Source organism: Salvelinus sp. IW2-2015, linkage group LG14 (assembly GCF_002910315.2).
Source record: "Salvelinus sp. IW2-2015 linkage group LG14, ASM291031v2, whole genome shotgun sequence".
Lineage (NCBI taxonomy): Eukaryota > Metazoa > Chordata > Actinopteri > Salmoniformes > Salmonidae > Salvelinus > Salvelinus sp. IW2-2015.
In genome coordinates this window covers 53,366,006-53,388,744 of record NC_036854.1, presented here as the reverse complement: position 1 = coordinate 53,388,744, position 22,739 = coordinate 53,366,006, and the positions used below count along the sequence as shown (strand labels likewise).

General features: G+C 44.9%; 1 protein-coding gene across 3 annotated transcripts in view; it reads right to left on the bottom strand.

Moving 5' to 3' along the window:
- Positions 1–7,248: 7,248 nt before the first annotated feature.
- LOC111973216 (transcriptional activator GLI3) overlaps positions 7,249–22,739 on the bottom strand; it is a 183,134-nt gene continuing 167,643 nt past the window's right edge. For all 3 annotated transcript variants that reach the window (XM_024000506.1, XM_070446741.1, XM_070446740.1), the window contains exons 10-15: positions 21,507–21,647; positions 15,609–15,758; positions 14,758–14,922; positions 14,030–14,308; positions 12,128–12,536; positions 7,249–11,469 (exon numbers count right to left, since the gene is read on the bottom strand). In XM_024000506.1, the coding sequence (XP_023856274.1) occupies positions 9,053–11,469; positions 12,128–12,536; positions 14,030–14,308; positions 14,758–14,922; positions 15,609–15,758; positions 21,507–21,647 (3,561 nt within the window). In that variant the 3' untranslated portion in view covers positions 7,249–9,052. The remainder of the gene's footprint in view (positions 11,470–12,127; positions 12,537–14,029; positions 14,309–14,757; positions 14,923–15,608; positions 15,759–21,506; positions 21,648–22,739) is intronic.

Genomic DNA, 22,739 nt, shown 5'->3' with positions numbered 1-22,739 from the left:
CAGAGAATCTTGTTTCTCATGGTCTGCGAGTCCTTTAGGTGCCTTTTGGTAAACTCCAAGCGGGCTGTCATGTGAGTTACTGAGGAGTAGCTTCCGTCTGGCCACTCTACCATAAAGACCTGATTGGTGGAGTGCTGCAGAGATGGTTGTCCTTCTGGAAGGTTCTCCCATCTCCACAGAGGAATTCTGGAGCTCTGTCAGAGTGACCATCGGGTTTGGTCACCTACCTGACCAAAACCCTTCTCCCCCGATTGCGCAGTTTGGCCTAGTGGCCAGCTCTAGGAAGAGTCTTGGTGGTTCCTCTATGTTCTTGGGGACCTTCAATGCTGCAGAAATTTTTGTGTACCTTTCCCCAGATCTGTGCCTCRATCAATTTAATTTACAGCAATTAAGTTGTAGAAACATCTGAAGGAAAGTCAATGGAAACAGGATGCACCTGAGCTCAATTTCAAGTCTCACAGCAAAGGGTCTGAATACTTATGTAAATAAGGTATTTTTATTTTTAATACAATTGCAAAAAAATCTAAAAAACCTGTTTTCGCTTTGTCATTATGGGGTATAGTGTGAGGAACATTTTTTATTTAATCCGTTTTACAATAAGGCTGTAACGTAACAAAATGTGGAAAAGGGGAAGGGGTCTGAATACTTTCCGAATGCACTGTATCAAGCCACTGCYACATGACTCACTGTCTATAGGCGCGATCCATTTTTGTGAATGGGGTGGTGTACCTAATAACCTGGCCAGTGAGAGTATATTCCATTTACCATCGTCTTCATTTTAAAGATTTTCATGTTTGATTCGTTTGTTTTTTCACGAAAGAAAAAAAATAGTGATTTCCGCAAATAATTGAGTTTCAGCTGATGTAAAAAGAGCACCTTCAGTGTAACACAACTTTTAGTAATAAAATATTTCATATTCAATATTGTTTTGGCGCTCCTCTTTTCTCAAGCACAATACAAATGTACAGCACAGGAATATATTTCACAGAAATATCTATTTCCTGTATTGAGCATTGCATTCTAATTATTGATGTTTGTGGTGCTGTGGCTAAGGAAAATCAATAACTGGATAGAGGGCTTCATTGTATTTTCTATGCAAGACTAGTTGAGTTTCTCTTAAGGTTTGAATGCTGACTGAGGAAGAGGAGACTTGTGAAAATATGAACTCAGATTGACAGGTATCCCAATTTCTCTCTCCATTTAGCATTGAAGTTCTTGCACTGTGAGAGCACCAACCAGGGCCCTGACAGGCTGGCCCCTGACATACCCCTACCATTTCAGTCAGACAGACAGGAAAACTAGAGCTAGAGACGGAGTCAAAAGGGGATAGAAATGTCTCTGAAGGGAACTGTTCTTGTCTGAAACATTTGCAGCCTGGGAGCTTCAAAGTCAAAGAGCCCATCTCACGTGTCCAGTTGAAATGATTTAGCTCCTTTTTTTATTTTCTGAAGTCTTCTGATGCTACCAAAAGGGTACCCTTTTGAGAGTCCTCCATTTCATCTCGGTGATTGCCGTGTTCAGTCACTGGCTTCTAAAAGGCAGAGAGCATTTAGGAAGTCTTACGAAGTCCAGGGGAAAGGTGAAATAAAATGAAGCCTAGCTCTACTTATGTCAAGGGCACCTAAAGGACTTGAAATGGGTGCTAATGGGTTGAGTTGCCATGTTAAAGGATTGGGTAAATTATGGGCATTGTGAAATGGCAGATGGCGAGGAGGTCAATCAGAGAGTCTCACAAGGGGACAGATGATCCATTACCTGTGATCTCTGGAGCCACAGAGAATCTTCAGAGGGAAAACCTTTGGCCAAAATACAAGACTTTCAGTGTATTAGAGAAGATTAGGGATTTTCTACCAAGACTATTCCATTTCACAGGATGGCTTAAAAATCCTTCTTTAACCTGTCCCCTCCCCTTCATCTACACTGATTGAAGTGGATTTAACAAGTGACACCAATAAGGGACCATACTGTAGCTTTCACCTGGTCCGTCTATGTCATGGAAAGAGCAGGTGTTTCGAATGTTTTGTACACTCAGTATAGGTCAACCTCACTGACTGGGGTCTACCATATGGGTGTCATCCCAGATTATAAAAAAGAAAATACTTATAATTAATGTGTGTTACCCATTATGACAACCTGAACCTCCTTGCCATCCAAGTGAGAGGATAAACCCACAAGTACACCACAGAGTACATGGCATATCTGCATAAGTAAAATTAGATTACTAGATGTTACACTTCATTTTATGTAGCTAAATATTGTGTATCTTGAGGGGTACTTACTTGTAATTAATGTTAACTTATTAGTCGAGGCTCCTCAAAGGAGGAAGGAGAGGACCGTCCTCAGTGAATTTCATAAAATGTTTAACTATAAAACATTTAAAAATGTATCCATTTTAGATAAAACTACACTAAATATAATCGCGTCACCAAATAACTGATTAAAACACTATTTCGCAAAGGTCTACAGTAGCCTCAACAGCACTCTGTACGGTAGCACCATGGTGTAGCTGGAGGACAGCTAGCTTCCGTCTTCCTCTGGGTACATTGACGTCAATACAAAATCTAGGAGGCACATGGTTCTCACCCCCTTCCATAGACTTACATAATAATTATGACAACTTCCCGGAGGACATCCTCCAGCCTACCAGAGCTCTTGCAGCATGAACTGACATGTTGTCCACCCAATCAAAGGATCAGAGAATTATTCTAGTACTGAAAGCATAAGATACAGCTAGCTAGCACTGCAGTGTATAAAATGTGGTGGGTAGTTGACTCAAAGAGAAAGACAATAGTTTAACAGTTTGGAACAAATTAATTTCTTCCAAAATGAAGGAGAAGCATTTTTTTTTCATTTTCAATTTCACTTACTTAGCTAGCAAATGCAGCTAGCTAGTTTAGCCTACTGGAGCACCCTGCTCAAACAGAGGGTTGCTGTGTTAGCTAGCTGGCTATGACTTTCCAACACAACACTGGAACTCTTCCAAGTCAAGGTAAGCTTTTGGTATTACTAATTTATTGCCACCGGGGCCCGCTGGTGTAACTGCTTACTGACTGTACACTGTAACGTTACTGCATGATTGTAGCGCGTTTACAAACGCGTTAGTTCCATTAGCTATGCTGACTATGACATTACCTTAGCTAATATGGTGACAACGATATAGGCTCGGTGTAGCGGTTTGGCTTGGAAATGTTTTCTCGCCTGGTCACATACAGCTGATGTGTTGTGCATTGAAGTCCACCAGCGATGGGAACAGGTGAGAGAAGGAGAGCGCATGGATGGGAAAAGGAATACAAACTAAAATGTGCACCCCTTTGGGTCCCTAGGACCAGGATTAAGAACCACTGGCATAAACAGCTAGCTAATCTTGAAAGATTGTCTTCATCTATTTCTTTCTGGTAAGCATTTTCCCATCCTGGAGTCTGAGACCTTGTGGGAAACTGTGGCAGAGAAGAAGAATGGATGACAATTTAGCATAGACACTGCAGTACTCCTAGTTATCATCATCATGGTTTCTAAAGTTTAGGCATATACAATGCCTTCAGAAAGTATTCACACCCCTTTACTTTTTCCACATTTTGTTATTACAGACTGAATTTAAAATAAATTAAATTGAGATTTTGGGTCACTGGCCTACACACAATACCCCATAATGTCAAATTAGAATAATGTTTTTAGAAAAGTATTCAACCCCTATGTTATAGCAAGCCTAAATAAGTTCAGGTGTAAAAATATGCTTAACAAGTCACATAATAAGTTGCTTGGACTCACTCTGTGTGCAATAATAGTGTTTAACATGATGTTTTATGACTACCTCATCTCTGTACCCCACACAAACAATTATATACAAGGTCCCTCAGTCAAGCAGTGAAATTTAAACACATATTCAACCACAAAGACCAGGGGAGGTTTTCCACAATGCCTCTCAAAGAAGGGCACCAATTTGTAGATGAGGTAAAGAAACAGACATTGAATATCCCTTTGAGCATGCTGAAGTTATTAATTACACTTTGGATGTTGGTATCAATACAGCCAGTCACTACAAAGATACAGGTGTACTTCTTAACTCAGTTGCCGGAGAGGAAGAAAACCATAGTTTTTGGGGGGAATAAAAAGAAACAGAATAGAGCAAAGTAGAAACAAAATCCTAGAGGAAAACCTGGTTCAGTCTGCTTTCCAACCAACAATGAGGGACAAATTCACTTTTCAGCAGGACAATAACCTAAAACACAAGGCTAAATATACACTGGAGTTGCTTACCAAGACGACAGTGAATATTCCTGAGTGGCCTAGTTACAGTTTTGACTTCAATTGGCTTGAAAGTCTATGGCAAGACTTGAAAATAGCTGTCTAGCAATGATCAACAACCAAATTGACAGAGCTTGAAGAATTTTTTWAAGAATAATGTGCAAATATTGTGCAATTCAGGTGTGCAAAGCTCTTAGAGACTTACCCAGAAAGGTAATTCTAACATGTATTGACTCAGGGGTAATGAATACTTATGTAAATGAGATATTACTGTATTCCATTTAAATATATTTGCAGCATTTTCTTAAAACATGTTTTCATGTTTTTAGAAAACATCTATGAAACCCATGCAAGGTTCCTTGATGGATTAAGAGTTTGTCTTGTGACCATTTGAAGTGCATTTATAAACCATTATTCAACCGAGCTTAATAGGCTTACAATTTGGCAAGCACAAATGACTAGCTCACAATTTTAATCATAACTGTTTATTAATGTGTGTAAAAAAAAAATGGATGGTTAAAGTAATTGACCTACTATCAAATACACAAATAAATGATTTAACAATTTAAAGTGTTTATTTGTGTGAACCTGTTTTTGCCTTTGGGCCTAGACATCTGACTCCAGATCTTCATTACAGAGTTGTGTCAGTGAGGTGGTCGGTTTTCAGTTGGCTAACACTTATCGCGTGGTTTGTGCAGGCTGAAATATGGTGCGTTGGGATGCTATCGGAAACTTTTAACATTTGTAACAAGCATGATAACAAGCATTCGTTGTTACACCCCTGTAATTACAGACTGCAATGTTGTTATTGCAGTGTAACCATAAATTATTAAAATAATTACAATACATGTTACGGTGTAATTACATATGTAATTACCAATGATTTATACACTACCGGTCAAAAGTTTTAGAACACCTACTCATTCAAGGGTTTTTCTTTATTTTTACTATTTTCTACATTGTAGAATAATAGTGAAGACATAAAAACTATGAAATAACACATATGGAATCATGTAGTGACTTCAAAAAATTATATTATATATTTTATGTTTCAGATTCTTCAAATAGCCACCCTTTGCCTTGATGACAGCTTTGCACATGCTCGGCATTCTCTGAACCAGCTTCATGAGGTAGTCCCCTGTAATTCATTTAAATTAACAGGTGTGCCTTGTTAAAAGTAAATTTGTTGAGTTTCTTTCCTTCTTAATGCATTTGAGCCAATCAGTTGTTGTGACAAGGTAGGGGGTATACAGAAGATAGCCCTATTTGGTAAAAGAACATGTCCATATTATGGCAAGAACAGAGAATCGACAGTCCATCATTACTTTAAGACATGAAGGTCAATCAATACTGAACATTTCAAGAACTTTGAATGTTTTTTCAAGTGCAGTCGCAAAAACCATCAAGCGCTATGATGAAACTGGCTCCCAAGAGGACCGCCACAGGAATGGAAGTTACCTCTGCTGCATAGGATAAATTCATTCGAGTTACTAGCCTCAGAAACTGCAGCCCAAATAAATGCTTGTGAATCAGGCCTCCATGGTCGAATTTCTGCAAAGAAACCATTACTAAAGGACACCAATAATAAAAAAGAGACTTGCTTGGGCCAAGAAACACAAGCAATTGACATTAGACCAGTGGAAATTTGTCCAAATTGGAGATTTTTGGTTTCAACCAAAAAGCAGCCAACAAGTGCTCAGCATATGTGGGATCTCCTTCAAGACGGTTGGAAAAGCATTCCAGGTGAGAGAATGCTAAGAGTGTGCAAAGCTGTCATCAAGGCAAAGGGTGGCTATTTGAACAAAACATTTTTTAAATCTTTTTTGGTTACTACATGATCCCATAGTTTTGATGTCTTCTACAATGTAGAAAATAGTAAAAATAAAGATTTTTCTTTTAATGAGTAGGCRTTCTAAAACGTTTCACCGGTAGTGTATATACACTAAATGACTGATAGGGGGCACTGTGTTGAAACCACTGTGCCTTCATCTTGGCACCCCCCCGCCATTGTAAAACACATTTTGGAAGCTATAGAAATGCATTTATTAATGTCTATACTCGTTTTTGACACTTTTTTAAGTAATGTTTTTTTATTTTTTATTATGTTATGTCATGAATACAGTATGTTTACATTTTATTATGTGAGCTAAAAATAAAAAATTATATCTTAAAAAATTGTCCATAAAGTCAAATCAAATGTAGATGATTAATGTTACTGTCCCCACTACAAAAATATATACACAATCCAGGGTTTATGTACATCACTGGTAATTAGAATGTATAAAGGACCCCTTAAAATGAAGCGTTACCCAAAGTATTTCTACATTTGCTTATATATGCATTTAAAAGCCAAATGAGGAGAAGATATGACAATATTTTTGGACAAACCCGAAGGTAATACATCTATTTTTATGTTTGTGAATAGGCACTGGCTTGTGGTCTGAAGTGCATGACTGTTGGTGTAGAATTTAAATGCAATTCTTACTGATGATCAGAAGGGGGCAACAAAAGCACAGACTATTCGATTATCCATAATTCAATGTGTAAGAATTGAGGGTGCATGGAGGTTGGTACAGACAACCAGTGAGGTCCAACAGAAGTTGCATTTCCTTTTAATGTGTGTCTAATTTATCCTCTTTAAAATAAAATAAAATTGATTTTGACCCAATATGTTGGAACAAGATTTGATTTGAGAGTACAGAAGCTCTCAACCTGATAGCCTGAGGTTTAGACAGAGATTGTTTAGTGATTTAATCCCATTACAAGGACAGTGACTTTATTATTAATGCTTAGTAATGCAGTTTGTCTTATGCAGAGTTGGCAGTGACGTTCGCAGTTAATGGATCATTCTCTCGTTTACTTGTTTGTCGTGGTGGGTTGATGACTTTAAAWCCAACAAATCTATGTAACCTATGGAAGATCGGTTCACATCCATCTGAGTCTGTGTTTCATTGTATCCAAACCAGCACACATATCCAAACCAGCAAGACAGAAGACTTGAAATATAATTTCCTTTTTTTATTAAAACCATACAAACATTTGTGGTCAGTTATAAAAGAGCAAAGTGGCTCTTCACCACTTAGAGCCAAATCTGCCTGGTCTGGGAATCCCTGCTTTTAAGAGTCATTTCTTTATTGACCCCGCTGCCTCATCCTCATATCTGAGCTAACCCTACAGAAAGAGTAATGTATTTACAGGTATAAAAAAAGGCAATAGTAGAAAGAAAAAAAGATTAACAAAAATGAACGTTAATGCATTTCACACATTTCAATCTTTTCGATAATCCGTTTTTAAATATAAATGTTTATGTGATTTTTACAGGTCTCACAAGACACTTAACATGTGTATCTTTTCAGAATTAACAATGGAAGATTGGCAGTGATCTTTTTATTTTCCGACAGGCAGGTTTTATTATTAAGGCACATACCTCATGGCCATTCACTCTGGTCCTTTCACGAGGGAATGAGTTTTTACTTCTTCCAAAACAAAACAACACATCGACGCACAGCTACAAAAAGACAAAAAGTACCAAAAAACATCAAAACAATTCTGTACCTCATTACTTTGTCACTGAAGATTAAGGAAACTATTTAAAATACTGTACACTGTCATGTGGGATTGCAAGGTGATACTAACACTGTTGAAAGGGTCACTGCACTCCATAGTGGCAGGACATATTGTATTGTACTCTTTTGGAGAATAGAATATGGATGATCCACTATAAATGTGTATCAGACAAAAAAAGGATCACWATTCTAAAATGGTCAAATACAATGGTGGATAAAAAACAGAAGACAAATGGTACCCTTTTTTTTTTTAAACAGTGATCATGTGCTACGCTTAGAATTAATGGATGATCTGTTGTATAAAAAAGTATATGTCCCATACTGTCCACAAATGCTTGTTTTCTACAGAAAGCACCTCGAAACAAAAATTGGATTTTCACAAAGAAAATTAGAAGGAAAAAAAACACATTGTTATATATACACCTGTGAGTACCATTACAGACATTGTAAATCAATCCATTTGGAGTATGAACTAAAGGGCTACGTTTTGGTGCTTGTAATTCAAAGACTTTGAATATTATCGTAATACTCTGTCAAACACACCCACTTGGTAAGACTTGGTAGAAGCACTGAAACACTAACATTTACATATTCTCAAAAGTAACATACTGAATCTTTCTATAACAAGTAAATATAGAAAGATAACAACCAGGGCCCTTTTCAGCTAATATTTGACCTTTGACCCTCTTATGACATAAGGATTTATATTGTTGGACCATAATGGTAAATGGTACATCCAATAGGATTAGATACTTAGCACGTGGGCTAGTCTACGTACTTATGAAGACAGTGTTTGTGTTTGACCTTGAATACAACATGCATTTATACCAACAGTGTACAGCAAAAAAAACAGCGACGATACACAGGATAATGTTTCAAAGGGACAAGACCAGAGATGCCATCAGAGGCCTCACTCGCTCACCATCATATAGTAATACAAAGGGAAGGGCTTCCAAAAATAGCCTTCATTACAGAAATTGAATATACCTATATATACTTTTTTTGACACATCCCTTGCCTCAGAAGAGAGGGGATGACACTTTTACAAAATAAATCTGTTTGGCAACAAATCTGTTTCGGGAAACACTTTAGGTAAGTATAATAAACTGTGATAATTTGTCGCTTTGTCATAAGTGTTGCCATCTTTTTTCCTCTTTCAGTTCTTTACATGCATCAGGGTTTTCCTTTATTTCCTTTTAGACAGGGGAGGGAGGGATGGAGCGAAGGAAGGACGGAGTTAGTTACTGCATGATGGCCAGGAACTTGCTCTCCTCGGCGAGGGTGGTGAGGAAGGAGCTCATGTCCCCGATGGCCATGTTGCTGAGGTTGGAAGGCACCATGCCCGCGGTGCTGTGGAAGGTGGCGGAGGCCCGGGGAGTGGTGAGGCGGGACGAGGTCCTGGACAGGCCTTGGAAGATGGAGGGGCTGATAACCCCCGATACCAGACTACGCTGGTCGTAGCCCAACCCCACATTATCCAGCATGGCGCCGAAGTCCAGCGTCACCACGTCGTCTAGCACGTTGGCTGAGCCGCCCACGCCACTGTCCACCGTACTGGTCACCTGGTCGGCACCCGGAGATAGTAGGCAGGCCGGGACCGAGGAGTCCACGCCTAGACCCACCTGCTCGGTCATGGTTTCCAGCAGACACTGCTCCTCTAGGGGAGGGAAGGACTTGGCCTTGGTCTCCACCGGGTCAAAGCACACAGCCTGGTCGCTGAAGCCCTGGTCCAGGTAGCCCTGGTCAGGAACCTCCAGCTTCAGCCCGGACACCTGACGGGCCAGGGAGCAGTGGCTGCCTTGGTTGCTCAGACTCTGCTGCTGCTGGGAAATGTTCTGATGGGTAAGGTTGACATGGCTACCGTTGGTGGTGCTCGGTTGGAGATTCAGGTATTGCTGTGGTCTGGCCGGGTGCCTACTGTTGGCCTGCTGTAGGCGGGGGGCGGGGGCGGCCAGGAGTTGGTGGTGGAGTGCCGGGGAGAGGCTGTCCATGGAGGCCCGGCTGAGGAGCAGGTTTTCTCCGATCTGCCTGGAGGTTCTGTGGTTCTGGGTCTGGTTATGATACTTCTGCTGGCCGTAGCCCTGGGGCAGAGGCCCCAGGGTGATCTGGGAGAAGTCAGGGCGGCCAAAGGTGTGTGTGGGGTTGTGGTCATTCCCTCTCATCTCMATGCAGGAGTGGGTGGTCACCTCTAACTTTACCCCGCATGGAGGTTGGGACTGGGCTGGCTGGGCACAGCATTGGTTCTGGAACTCTCTGGCGAAAGGTTGTTGCGGCTGCACTACCATGTTCCCAAACCTCCCTAATGGCGAACCGGCAGCCAGACCTTGATGTTGCTCTGTGGCGGCCCATCGACTACACCTCTGCTGGGACTGGGCCTGGGGCTGTCTCTGTGGAGACCTCTCAGCGCTCCCTGAGCTCACCTCATTCCACTGGATGGGCATGCCGTCTTTACTAGGGCTCTCTCTCTCCAGTCCCTGCCGCTGTTGGTGCTGCTGGGGGCTGTGGAAGCACTGGTTCAGCCCTGGGCCCTGGTCCTGTAACTCCCCCCCTGGGAGATGGCCATTGTCCCCAGCCACCTGGTTCTCCAGGTGGTTGTTGTAGGAGCCTGCCTTGTCCTGTGAGCGGAGGTACTGCACCATGTCGTCAGGCAGCATGTCCTCATCCCCCAGCAGCAGGGCTCCCTCTTCCTCCATGGCCAGGGCCTCCAGGGCTGTGTTCTCCATGATGCTGGGGGGGCAGGGCGAGGAGAGCAGGCCCCCTCTCTGTAGGTTCACGTCGGAGCGCGTGTAGTTCTGCAGACTGAAGCTGCGGCCCTTTTCCGTGGGGTGCTGGAGGCCTGATAGAGGGGGCAGAGGGTGTATGTTGTTGAGGCTGCTGAAGCACTGGACATGGGGCAGCCCAAAGAACTCCGGTGCTTGCTGAGGGTGGGTCCGCACAGGGTCGCTGGCCCTCCGGTCCGGGCCGTTCCCTGGGCCCTCGCCGGGGTAGAAGCCCCTACGCCAGTAGTCTCGGTAGCCACCGTGGCCCCCGTACCTGTTGGTGGTGCTGCCGTCGCTGCAGCGGCGCGRCCTGACCAGYKGGGGCAKCGCRTRGTTGCCTCCASMKCCRTCYTGGMCMTCGCCCAYCATGGCCATGCGGGTCTTCAGRCTCATGCRCTCYATGTTGGGCAGCGGYGTKGGGGGTGGGCCGCCCGTGGCAGCAGCGTACTTGGCCTTCAGGTAGTAGTGCTGCGCAGGCGTGAGGTTGAGCATCCCCTTGGTCCCTCCCCCGACACCCGCCCACCCTCCACCCACAAACACCCCTCCTCCTCCACCACCTCCCCCGCACTGGCTGGCGTCGCTGGAGCGGCGTGAGGCGTCGGTAGAGATGGGGTCGTAGGAGTCGGTGGAGCTGAGGTTGTGGTGGCGGTAGTGGTGACTAGGGGTGTTGGCTGCCTCGCTTTGGGACGCCTGGCTGGAGCGCCGCGACGAGAAACACGGCGAGATACCCGAGGAGCGCCGGCTGCTGCTCAGGTATGCCGAGCTGGTGGCGCTGTCACAGCTGTCCCGCCGGTCACCGCGCTCAATGCTGTGGAGCAAGCTGAGCACCGTAAGTTCTGTGCTGCCCAGCTCGGGACGAGGGGGAGGCTTCGGCTGGGATAACCTGCCCAGGTATGGATCTGAGGAGGGTGAGAGAGAGGGAGGGAGTAAGAGGGGAGGAGAAAGATAGGGGAGGGAGAGAGAGAGGGGAGACAGAAAAAGAAGGAGGGGTAGTGGAGGTGTGTGAGGGGGGGGAAAGAAAAAAAGAGGGCGAGAAAGAGAGAGCAGGGATAGAGAGAAAGATGAGCACAATATAAGTGAAGAGAGATCCCTCAGACTGATGCAACCTTCTCACAAATACAACCGGCACAGTTTGGCCATGAAATTCTATTACATGCTTTAATCACTGATATGATATATGGCGTGATACGATATGGGTTTGAAAGTGATTTCCAGTGGAACAGAGAATTTAAAGATTTTTTTACGCCTGTATACACAGGCGTAAAAAAGTCAAGTCCGATCTGCCAGGGGGAAATTCCAAGTAATCAAACTGAGATCTGCTGAGACATTTTGAGTTATTTTCACAACCCAATACTAGTGTCAATATTATTCTACATATCTATTCGCCTTTACAGTGTCCAGGGACGTTTAATAGCGATATTGAATGCCCATGGAGTACAGCATGTAAAACACACCTCACACCCTTAGTAAGTCCCTGTAACGAAACACTATTTTTCTTTGTGTATAGCCTCAGAAGACCCAGATAGGGTTGTGGATATGAACATGGTGGGTCCTTACCCTTCCCCAGGATGGCGGGCAGCGTGGCAGGTCCCTTGGGTGTGGGTGACAGGGGGACCAGCCTGGGCATGGGGGCTCCTCCTCCATTCACCTGCTTCAGCCTCTCCATCTTCATGTGCTCCATCCATCTCATGGGTCGGCCCACACTTCTCCTCGCCTGCAGCGCCAACGTAGCCGCTGTGGCTGTGGACACAGTGGAGTCCATGATGGGGGCCCCACAGCCCCCTTCTAACTCCTCCAACACCTTCTCCTCCTCATCCTCCAGCTCCTCGTACTCTCCCAGTCCCTCACCCAGTCCTAGTCCCACCCCTCCCCTCAAAGCAAGCTGGACTCCACGGCTGGGATAGGTGCTGATGGAGGACTGGTCACTGCTGCATGTAGACTGACCGCCAGGGCTTGGCTGAGACGTCTGCCGGGGGGGGAATAGGGGTGCGAGTATCAAGTAAGAGATGAAAACAGGTGGAAGAGGGAGGTGAAAAGAAAAGACGGGAGGGGAAGAATAGGAGGGCTCAGTTATTATGGGACACATTAAAGGGATTTTTATGTCTCTGTTTCCAGTATGAAGGAAGTGAGAGGTAGTTTCGTTAACGCTAGTTAGCAATTAGCTAGAGCTGGTTTACAACTTCCTCCACGCAGAGACATACAAATGGTATCCTCGAGTTCATCTGACTCTGGGAAAGAAGATAAAGGGCCTCCTTGCCAAAATCCCGAAGTATCACTTTAAGGACCATTTTATTTTATTAAAGGTCTGAGCCATGTGATCAAAACGCACAATGACACCATGTGACGCAGCTGCCTGGGACATGCTTTCCACAGGAGTAAACAATAACACAATGATTGATCATATTAATGCATTCCGTCTGATCATGACCAAATACCACCTTCAAATCTACAGGCCACAGAACCATCGGAGGTTTGCGTTCAACTGTCATTACAATATGTCTAAACAAAGACAATCTTTCCCCTCCTAGAGCTGTGGGTTTGTCCAATGTCTTTTCTTCTGTAAACCATGTGGACAAAGGATTATTTTGAGACTGACTAAGGAAGGGCTTTCTCTGATTTACCCAAATTGAGTGAAGAGAAAAATTATACATTTTTTGCCATCATACAAAATTGCAAAGCAAGAATTTGTAGTTTGAATGGGCCTAGTCTCATCTCGGTTCCACCCAATGCATTTGGCTGCACAATAGAGCCCTAGGCATTGTTGGGCATTCTACACATAAACATTATTGGAAATGGGTGGAAATGCAGTTAGTTCTGCCCCAAGGCATTTAACTTGCTTTGAGCAAACATTACTCTCCAAAATAAAGAAAATGATTATAATCAAGAGAATTTCTCGATCCCAAGTGGCGACGACCATGGACAGCTTTGTAAAGATGACTAATGAGACAAATGCTGATGCCACATGGAAAGAGGAGATAAGGAAAGCGGCCAACAGGCTACTGAATGGGTATTACAAGGTGAGTGAGAGACATATGTTTTTTTAATATATTTTTTTACAAATGCAACATGAAGGGACACCTATCTCACCTGATTACCCACTGTCCATAGAGAGAGAGAGGGAAGAGTAATGCATGGAAAATTGGACAGAAGAAAACATGAATTCGTTATAGGGTTATTCGTAAGTGGTTTGATTACACACAAAACACACGTACTGTACACAGGTTTAAGTGAACATCACGGTACATGACACAGTTAGAGTTCAAGTTAAAATAGATGGAGCGCTGTTAGAAGCTAGGGTGACATTTCAGATAGAGCTGGGCTGTTACCTCCATAGAAATAGAATTACTAGAATGGGCATCCCCATTCAATTCAACGATCCGTGTTTGGTGGACCAGCGGCAGTAATTCTATTTCTATGGTTATCCCATTATGCAGTGTTAGACCTCAGAGAGGGGCTCACCATGGGTTTCTCTGTCTTGATGGACTTGACCTGCAGACATTCGTCCTGTTTCGAGGTAGAGTGGTTGTACTCCCTTCGGTCTGCGTACCCTCCCAGCTGCCCTGGTGACAGGCCCTGTCCATTCCCCCCCTCCTGGGGAGGGGGTCGTGGGTAGGTGTCGCCGCGCTGCTTCTTGGTAACGTGCGCCTCGGGCCCGTGCACGGTCTTGACGTGCTTGCGTAGGGAGCTGGGGTCTGTGTAGCGCTTGGTGCAGCCCGGGATCTTACACACGTAGGGTTTCTGGAACATAGAAATACAATATATTGTATTCTTTTGTTAGTATAGAACATTATATTAGTACACTGTTCTATTTAAGGAGAGGAGATGGGGGTGCTTCTGTTTCAAAATTTGTACATTTTAGTCATTTAGCAGACGCTTTAATCCAGAGCGATTTACAGCAGTAATTAGGGTTAAGTGCCTTGCTCAAGGGCACATTGACGGATTTTTCACCTAGTCAGCTCAGGGATTCTAACGAGAGACCTTTCGGTTACTGTCCCAACGTTCTTAACCGCTAGGCTACCTGCCGCTAAAGGCCTCCAGCAATGGACAGTCAGTGTTATAGGTAAATTACCTGTCGCTGAGCTGTGTTTGTGTTTGTGCACACGCGTATGTTTCCCTGCATTTGCGTGAGTGCATACATGTACTGTATGTGTGTGTGCACGTGAGTGAGTGAACATGTGTGTTTGTACCTCGTTGGAGTGTGTGCGGTTCTGGTGCTTGGCTCTGTCTGAGGCGTTGGAGAAGGCCTTGTTGCAGCCCTCGTGTTCACAGACGTACGGCTTTTCTCCCGTGTGGGAGCGCAGGTGGGTCTTCAGGTTCTCCAGGCGAGAGTAGGCCTTGGGACAGCCCTCAAACTGCACAGAAGAAGAAGAAGGAGGAGAAGAAGAACACACACATCAAACACAGCTCTGCGTCATCCTGGCAGACAACAATTACCCTCAAAATATTACTGACCTATGCAGTAATGTGACCGATTGTTGATTAAATGTAAGGATGCACCATCATCACAACCATTTAACAACGACTATCTCTTTATGTATTCCTATATCTAAGCTCCACTACCCGACCCGAGCCCGACGGGCCCTAACATTAAACATCAGGTTAGGGCCCGGGTAGGGCCTGTTTTTTCATCATTTTCAATAACTAGGGTACGGGCAGGGCTCGGGTATCACTAAATTGATCACCGTGCTCTGCTGTGCAGTACAGTCAAATCTGAGTAGGATCATAACATGGCTTCAACCTCATCACAATAACACAGGAGAGATTATTTCACAGAAAATAATCATGTTCCTTGAGTTTTTTCGGAGTCTAGAGTGAAAAGTAACTGTCTCATCATTGAGCAGAGCAGCCCAAGTCGAGCCATTTCTATGGATACTCACAGAGCGCCATGAGCAGAGCGCGTGCAGAGCAAGCTGTGAGCAGGGAGCGAGTGACAGAGAGGARMAGCTAATGGATTTACTAAAGGAGGAAGTTATTTCTGATTTCAGGGAGGGCTGGCCTTACATTTTGCAGGACTCTAGTGTTGTGGGAGTGTGCTTACGGTGCATCGGTGTGGTTTCTCCCCGGTGTGCCTGCGCATGTGGACCACCAGCATGTACTGGGCCTTGAAGGGTTTCTTCTCCCGTGAACACTCKTCCCAGCGACACACGAACTCCTTCTTCTCCCCGTGGATGTGGTCATTGTTAATGTGCTGAGAGAGGAAACTAACAGAGGTCAATCACAGGTCAATCTGGATTTGGATTCTATTGATTCATCCATCATTGTTTTTACCACTCATTTTCCCTCTTTCTCTCTACCGTTCCCATYGTTTCATATTCTCTCTCTCCATTTCCTTTTCTTCCATTTGTATTTAGTACTCTGAGGAATAAATGGGAGACTTGTGAGTCTCAGTGTCCGATCTGAACAGGCGTTTTCAAATAAAACCCTGTCACTTCAAATCACATGGGGCTCCTGCTGACAGATGTGCTGCCGTGGCAACTTCCAATCTGAGGCTTAGGGGGGTGGGAGGAGGGGAGGGAAAGGGGAGAGGGAGGTGAGGGGATTGGGTTGTTTCAAATGCCATGTCTTTACAACTCCAGTAAAGCATTATACAGTATCTAGTGAGCATGCATTCTCCCCTGATTTCTCTCTGTCACTCTCACTCCCTCTCTCTCTCCCACTCTCTCTGTCTTGCACACTGACCAGTAAAAGGGGTACAAGTGGTGGCAGTGGATGGTTGAAGGGGGATGAGAGTGGGCTAAAGAAAAAGAGAAGAAAAAATAGGCAGACATGGAATCCTCGGGGGAGAAGTCAACATCTGGCCCTCTCACAAAGACAACAGTGTTAGTGTGGTGGCCTCTGAATGGCCTTTCCGAGAGCAATTTAAACCCAGGGAGACAGACACAATATCCTGAACAAAAGGAACCCGTCTTATTACATTCCTGAACAGAGATGGGGGAGAGAGACATTTGCCTTACAGGGAAAACAGAGCGAGAGAGAGAGGAACGGGAAAGAAAGACAGGGATAAATAGAGACTTGAGTTTGAGAGGTCTTAAATGTCTAGGAGAAACAAACGGTTGTTAGAGTATCTCTATATTTAAAAAMCTCAAAAGTGGAGGGAAAGAGCAGAAGAGAAGAGGAATTGAGAGGGTAATAGAATAAGAATAATTTGGGGGGCGGTTTATATTTGTCCTGTTAGTGGAAATGTGTTTCTTGCATATCCCAACTCCCCTTGAGACATCCACAGGGAGTGGGGTCACAGCCAGGGTCACCATTGCACAGCACCCCTGGAGCAATTTTTACCCTAACTGTTCCGGTATTCAAACCAGCAACCTTTCTGTTACTGGCCCAACTCTCTAACCTCGAGGCTACCTGGCGCCCCGAGAAAAGTGTGTGTGTCTATCTGTGTGTGTGTGCCTGCATGCCTGTTTGAACTGCTAGTGCGTCACTGGCCGTGCACCTCCAGACAGGACGGTCCCCAGACAACGGCAGAATTATCCCCAGCCAGGAGCCCCTCCCCCTGGCCAGTTAGTAACCCAACACATTAGTCCAGTGGGGCCCTGACCAGGGCACCGTCACAGCCCTTTCTTCCCATCAGAGGAGGGGATGTACCCCCAAACAGACAGTATCCTATGAAGTCTGACCTTACTTCAAGAGAAAGACCCCCATGGGCCCTCAAGTCTCAGAACAATTGCACTTAACTAACCCCCTATGCAGTGGGAGCCAGGGGTGTCGTACACTGCCCCTATGACAAAAGAAGTGCACTAAAACCGGCATCTCTTCGCCAGCCAAGTGCACTTTCCTGCCCTGCCCTGCTCTCACAACCTCATCAATACATTAGCCAATGCAATCGTTCATTTCTGTCTCCAATTGACTTTATGTATCGACAAAGGCCCTCCATTCAATTCAACTTGACACGTTTTAATTTTGGTGATAAAAAAAAAATATTCAGAGAGGAAACGATTGGGGARGTAAGATCGAGGGCATTGGATGTTCGTTTCCCTCAGATTGATCTTCCCTTCCCCATCACAACACGGAAACCCGCTCCTAGCTCCTCTTCTCCTTTTTCCCCTTCCGCCTCTGTGAGGGAATTCCTGTGGCAAGCGATCAGTCTGTGCCGCGCCGTTCGATATCTCCTGAGTGATAGGAGTGCCCCGGTGTTGCTGTGCTGTTGGCACACGCTCCCCTGTCCCCCCTCGTCCCTCCCACCAGCCCATACAAATGACCAGGGGCCCGCTGACGGTCGTGATGCATGGGCCCCGTGCTGACAGAGAGGGGCCCRAGCTAGAGACGACACTAATKGTCATGATCTAATGGCAATTTGTAATGAATCAATAATCTCCATGCTGAGCGTATGGGTAGGCAGTGTTGGCGTAATGGACAAACAGGTGGTGATAGCAGTGGCGGCGGCGCGTTAGCAGGTTATTAATTTTCACCCTGCCAGCTTATCGGCCAACATACTGTAAAAACGCCACCGAGATGGATTTAGTAGGGAGACGGGCGGAGGGAGACATGCGCTGGATGGGGACACAGAGGCTGGCTGGGATGAGCACAGAGTGCATACACACACACACGCAGGCATGCAAACACACGCACACTCTACAGTACACATGCGCTTACAGGTATAGACTGACATACCAATTATACAGTGTATAACACACTGATATAACACACTGATATACAAACACACACAATTTGATGTGAACTATTTGTATAGGATGTGTAGCTACTACATACTAAAGGAAATGTTTTCAGATTACTCTAGACTTTTATGGATTTACACCCACATATAATAGCCACACATGCACATAAACACAGTGACACCAGATACACAGAATCCCATCAATACTTAGCTACTTTCCTCAATTTTGCCAGGCTTCAAAATCCCTCTACAGTGTCCCCTTATCAAGCACTTTCTGGTATATACACCTCATACATTAGAATGCAGGCGTGCATGAAAAGAAGGCCTGTTTACAAGGCAATTTCACTAAGCTGTGGGACCCGCAACACCGTTTAGCTTTATCAAACAGAGCCTAATAAATCATATGCTCTTTTGTGATGTCAATTGCTGAAGCGCTTTGTGTAAAGAGAAAAAAAAAGAGGGAAAAAGAGGCGAGGGAGATGGAGGGAAAGAGGCGAGGGAGATGGAGGGAAGGAGGGAGGGAGAGAGTGAGGGAGTGGAGAAGGGGGCTAGAATTTGTATGTGTAATTCAGCAGAGCCTTTTCATCTTGGAGTAAGATACTCCAGACAGATAAGGTGCCTAATCCTTCTCCTGATCAAAAAATAWTCTGCATTTTACCAATTAAAGGGCTGTGCCAGCAGGCAAGAGAGGGGGCCGCGTTCTGACTGAGCCCAACTTTATCTCCCCTCAACACCGAGGAGGCACCCAGGCCGCAAACACCGCCATACAGCATGCTTGAATACTGGGGGAGCTAACGCTAACATCACGTAATCTCCATCTCCTTAGAACAAGGACATTACAGCTCCACCTAAGGAGATGACCCAGAATAGCACAGTGTCAAGGTGGGAGGGAGTGGAAGTTGACTGTGTGGATTGTGTGCACGTACTCACATATGTACACACATATGCACACACGCACGAACACACACAAACACACACACCCTATCTCAGGGTCACCCCATTTGAGACCCTTTCTGTATTCCCCCATCTTAGTCTTTGTAACATCTCTCCAAAGCCAGCCCAGTTCCAAACATCTCAGACAGAGACATGAAATAATCCAGCACCAACGCCTTATCTTTAAAAGTGCTCCCTCGGAGAGGAGAGAAAATGAAAGAGATAGGGAGAGTGTGATGCCAAAAAAAGGTACTGGAGGTTGAGGGGGTGGAGGGAGGGAGGGAGGGTGATGTAGAGAGGCAGAGTTAAAATCAGTGATGGAGAGAGAGGGAAAAATTAATKAAATAAATACATCAACTGAAAATTGACACCCGCCTCGCTTTTGCTGACTGGGAAGGCCAGATAAGTGAGCTAAATTGCGTAGATGCGATGTTTATCTTATCGGCGGCACCGAGAGCGCTTAAACGCGGATGATAAAGGAACGGCGCAGMGCGTCATGGTGCGAGCGCGTTTGTAGAGTGTAAAAATATGCATCAGGAGCGAGGCGGGAGACGCTTTTGAACAAGGTAGAAAGCAATGAGGGTGGCGCACAGCGGCTTTTATTTCTAGAATTAGGCCATGCGAAAAACTAAAAAGGGATTTCTTTGTCTTCATCTACRTAACCATCACTTTTTTAACACTTCACATAGTTAATAATTTACCTCACTTGTTTCAAACAGCAGTTTAATTATAAAGTTTTTACCTCACTAATATCAAAGACTATCTAATGAACAATCCATAGAAAACAATCCATAAAATGTATCAGAACTGAAAATGATGTTGCATGAACACTACCAATCAAAGCCAGACTGGAAGCATATTATAGTATTATATTTTTTCTCCATTCAAGATGACAAGTTGAAAACAGGGGGGAGGGGCGTTGGAGAACAGACAATGTGGTCCAAATACTGTACTTATCCTATTACTGAGGGGGATGGGGGTTGAGGAAGGGGTGGGGAGATAAGAGGGTTTTCTCACTGAATTAGAGGCGAATAGTTTTATTAGCATGTCTCTCCCCCTATCTGCATGGGTATATAGAGGCGAATAGTTTTATTAGCATGTCCCTCCCCMTATCTGCATGGGCATATAAAATKAGTAATTCAAATACAACATTCAAAAAAGTAAAGGGAAAAAGACAATGCGGATGTGTTGATTATTTTCTTCATGGAGAATATCTTGTGTGAACAATCTCTTTCCCAGTATGATGCCCCTCCCCTTCTCCCAGCCAAATTCCCCCTGCCCCTGGAAACAGGGGCAAGAAGTTGTCAAGATCCTCAACCTTTGAGCAGAGCCCTTCAAACGCGGGAGGCAGCCCATTCCGCGCTGAGGATATCAATTATAGATAGGGGTTACTGCTGCGGCTGCGGATTGCAATGTCAGACGCCGGGATAGACAGCCGTGGAGAGCTGGGGATCTTTCTGATGTGTGCTGATCAGAATCAGAATCAGAATCACGTTTATTGTCCTTACAAGAGGAAAATCTTGGCACAGCTCACACATGAAATGGTGAGCTGTGTGAGCTCAGCTCCAGCTGTCATGTATTAAACATGAGTGTGAAGTAAAATCTCACCTCACAGCGGGCCTAGTGGTAAGTAGCACACAGCAGGTCAAAGGGGAGACCAGTCCAACGACAGCAGCAGAAGCCGTAGTAATAGTATCAGTGTAAGTGGCGTCCGTAGTGCTTGTGATACAGTATTACTGTAAGATCATTAATAGTTGGGTTAAGAATAGGCCCTCAGGGTCTACCAGATGAGAGTCATCCATCTCCTGGGTAGTGTGAGGAGCTGTATGACAGAAGGGGGGAGTATATTACAGCCAGTACGGTACAGACTTGTATACAGTACACAAGAGTGTAAGGCTTAAGGCCTGATTGTGCAGGGCTCGTAGGTCGAGTCGGTGCCGGCCAAATCAGTTAGCGCCATAGCCCAACAGCGACGTGTTCGGCAGCCTTTGAGCCCATTAACCATCGTCCCCGAAACCAATCTGGAATCCGGCAGGGGCATTACTCAACGCCTGTAGGCTGCAGCACACTCTGTACTGAACGCTGAACATGGTGACATACAGAAGAGACTGCTGGACCAGAGAGAGGGTGTTAGGGCTGGAGCCAGGCGTCCAGGAGAACTATAGGAGCCCCCAACTACTTGTTGGGGGCTCCTAAAATAGACTCCTAAAACTGGTTTCCTATTTATTGTGCTGTTATCTGCACAGTATCTGCATTCTAAATGGACCATAAAGCTTTTGAACATGAACTTGATAGAGGTAGAGGGAAGCCAGACACCATAGTCATATTGTTTCTGCCTCCTGCAAATCAAGGCTATTTCCCAGTAGTGTCCTGGTAGGTACTCACATGCACTAGCTGTTCCTGCGTGTCAAACTCCCGGTGGCAGCTCTCCCAGTGGCAGTTGGTCTCGTACACCACCTCTGGCTCCTGCTTGCTCTCGTCCTTGTCACCTTCCTCCTTCACCAGTGTCATCCCATCCGGATGGTCCTACAGTACAGAAACCACAACACAATTAGAGCAAGGAGCCAACTCTGACAGTGTTACAGCAATGGCCCAGCAGAGATCTGCAGAATATTAAATACAGTATATACAGTAYGTAAGCCCATATCAATTCAGAACATATGGGTCCGATTAAAAAAATAAAAATACTATGCTTAGGTAAAAGACTGTTAACATACTATGTTCACAACACACTTGACCAGTAACAAAGTCATATCACAACCAAAGCGTTCTCTCCCCCTACTCTATCCTCCCCTAACCCAACAGACTGATTTAGTTACACTTTTCCACCGGTGTAATCGAGTGAATCTGGCCAATGTGGCCCTGTTCGGCACACAGGGAGTAGAACGTCTGGGAGCGGAAATGTAGTGCTGAAAGCTCTGCTCTGGGTTGGCAGTTGATCTACGACAGGTCTGGGGCAGAGTATTTCAGGAATCTAACCCCCTCTTCCTGCTCTAGCTTGCGCCATTAGTCTAGACATATTTTACTGTCACTGTTAGCATTACATGGCTGGGTAGCCTGGAGAGTACTGGAGACTGTAACAGGGGAGACCAGGGGTGTACARGGGTTTCTCTCTAGGCAAAGTTGTGGTTTGTAAAAACCACCTCGGTCTACTGCTAGTACCTGCCTGCCATGGTGTTAGGAGAGTGTGGGAAGGAGGGGAACAGAGAGAAGAGGAGTTTCATTCACAGAATGTGGATCTCTCCACAGGCTTGCCTCCATTGTATGAGCACAGAGCCACTTTTAGAAGCATMAATCCAGACACAAGCACACAGGGAGCCCTTCAGAAAACCTGCAATCTAATTTCAAAAAATGTTTCCATTCACTTAAGCATCTGATTAAAAGGAAAACAATTTCCTTCTGGTGCCTCCAAGATCAATGGGGCTTATCGTTTCAGAGGCGGCAGCCTGAACAAGCAGCCGAATGAAACAGGCAAATAAATAAATCGTTTTACAATACATCACATAATTGGCCCCAAAGCTCTGCGTCTGAGAGAGTGACTGAGTTGCGTGTATGGTTGTGTGTKTGGTTATGTGTGTGCRTGYGTGYGTGTGCATACGTGTGTATGTGWTTTCTATG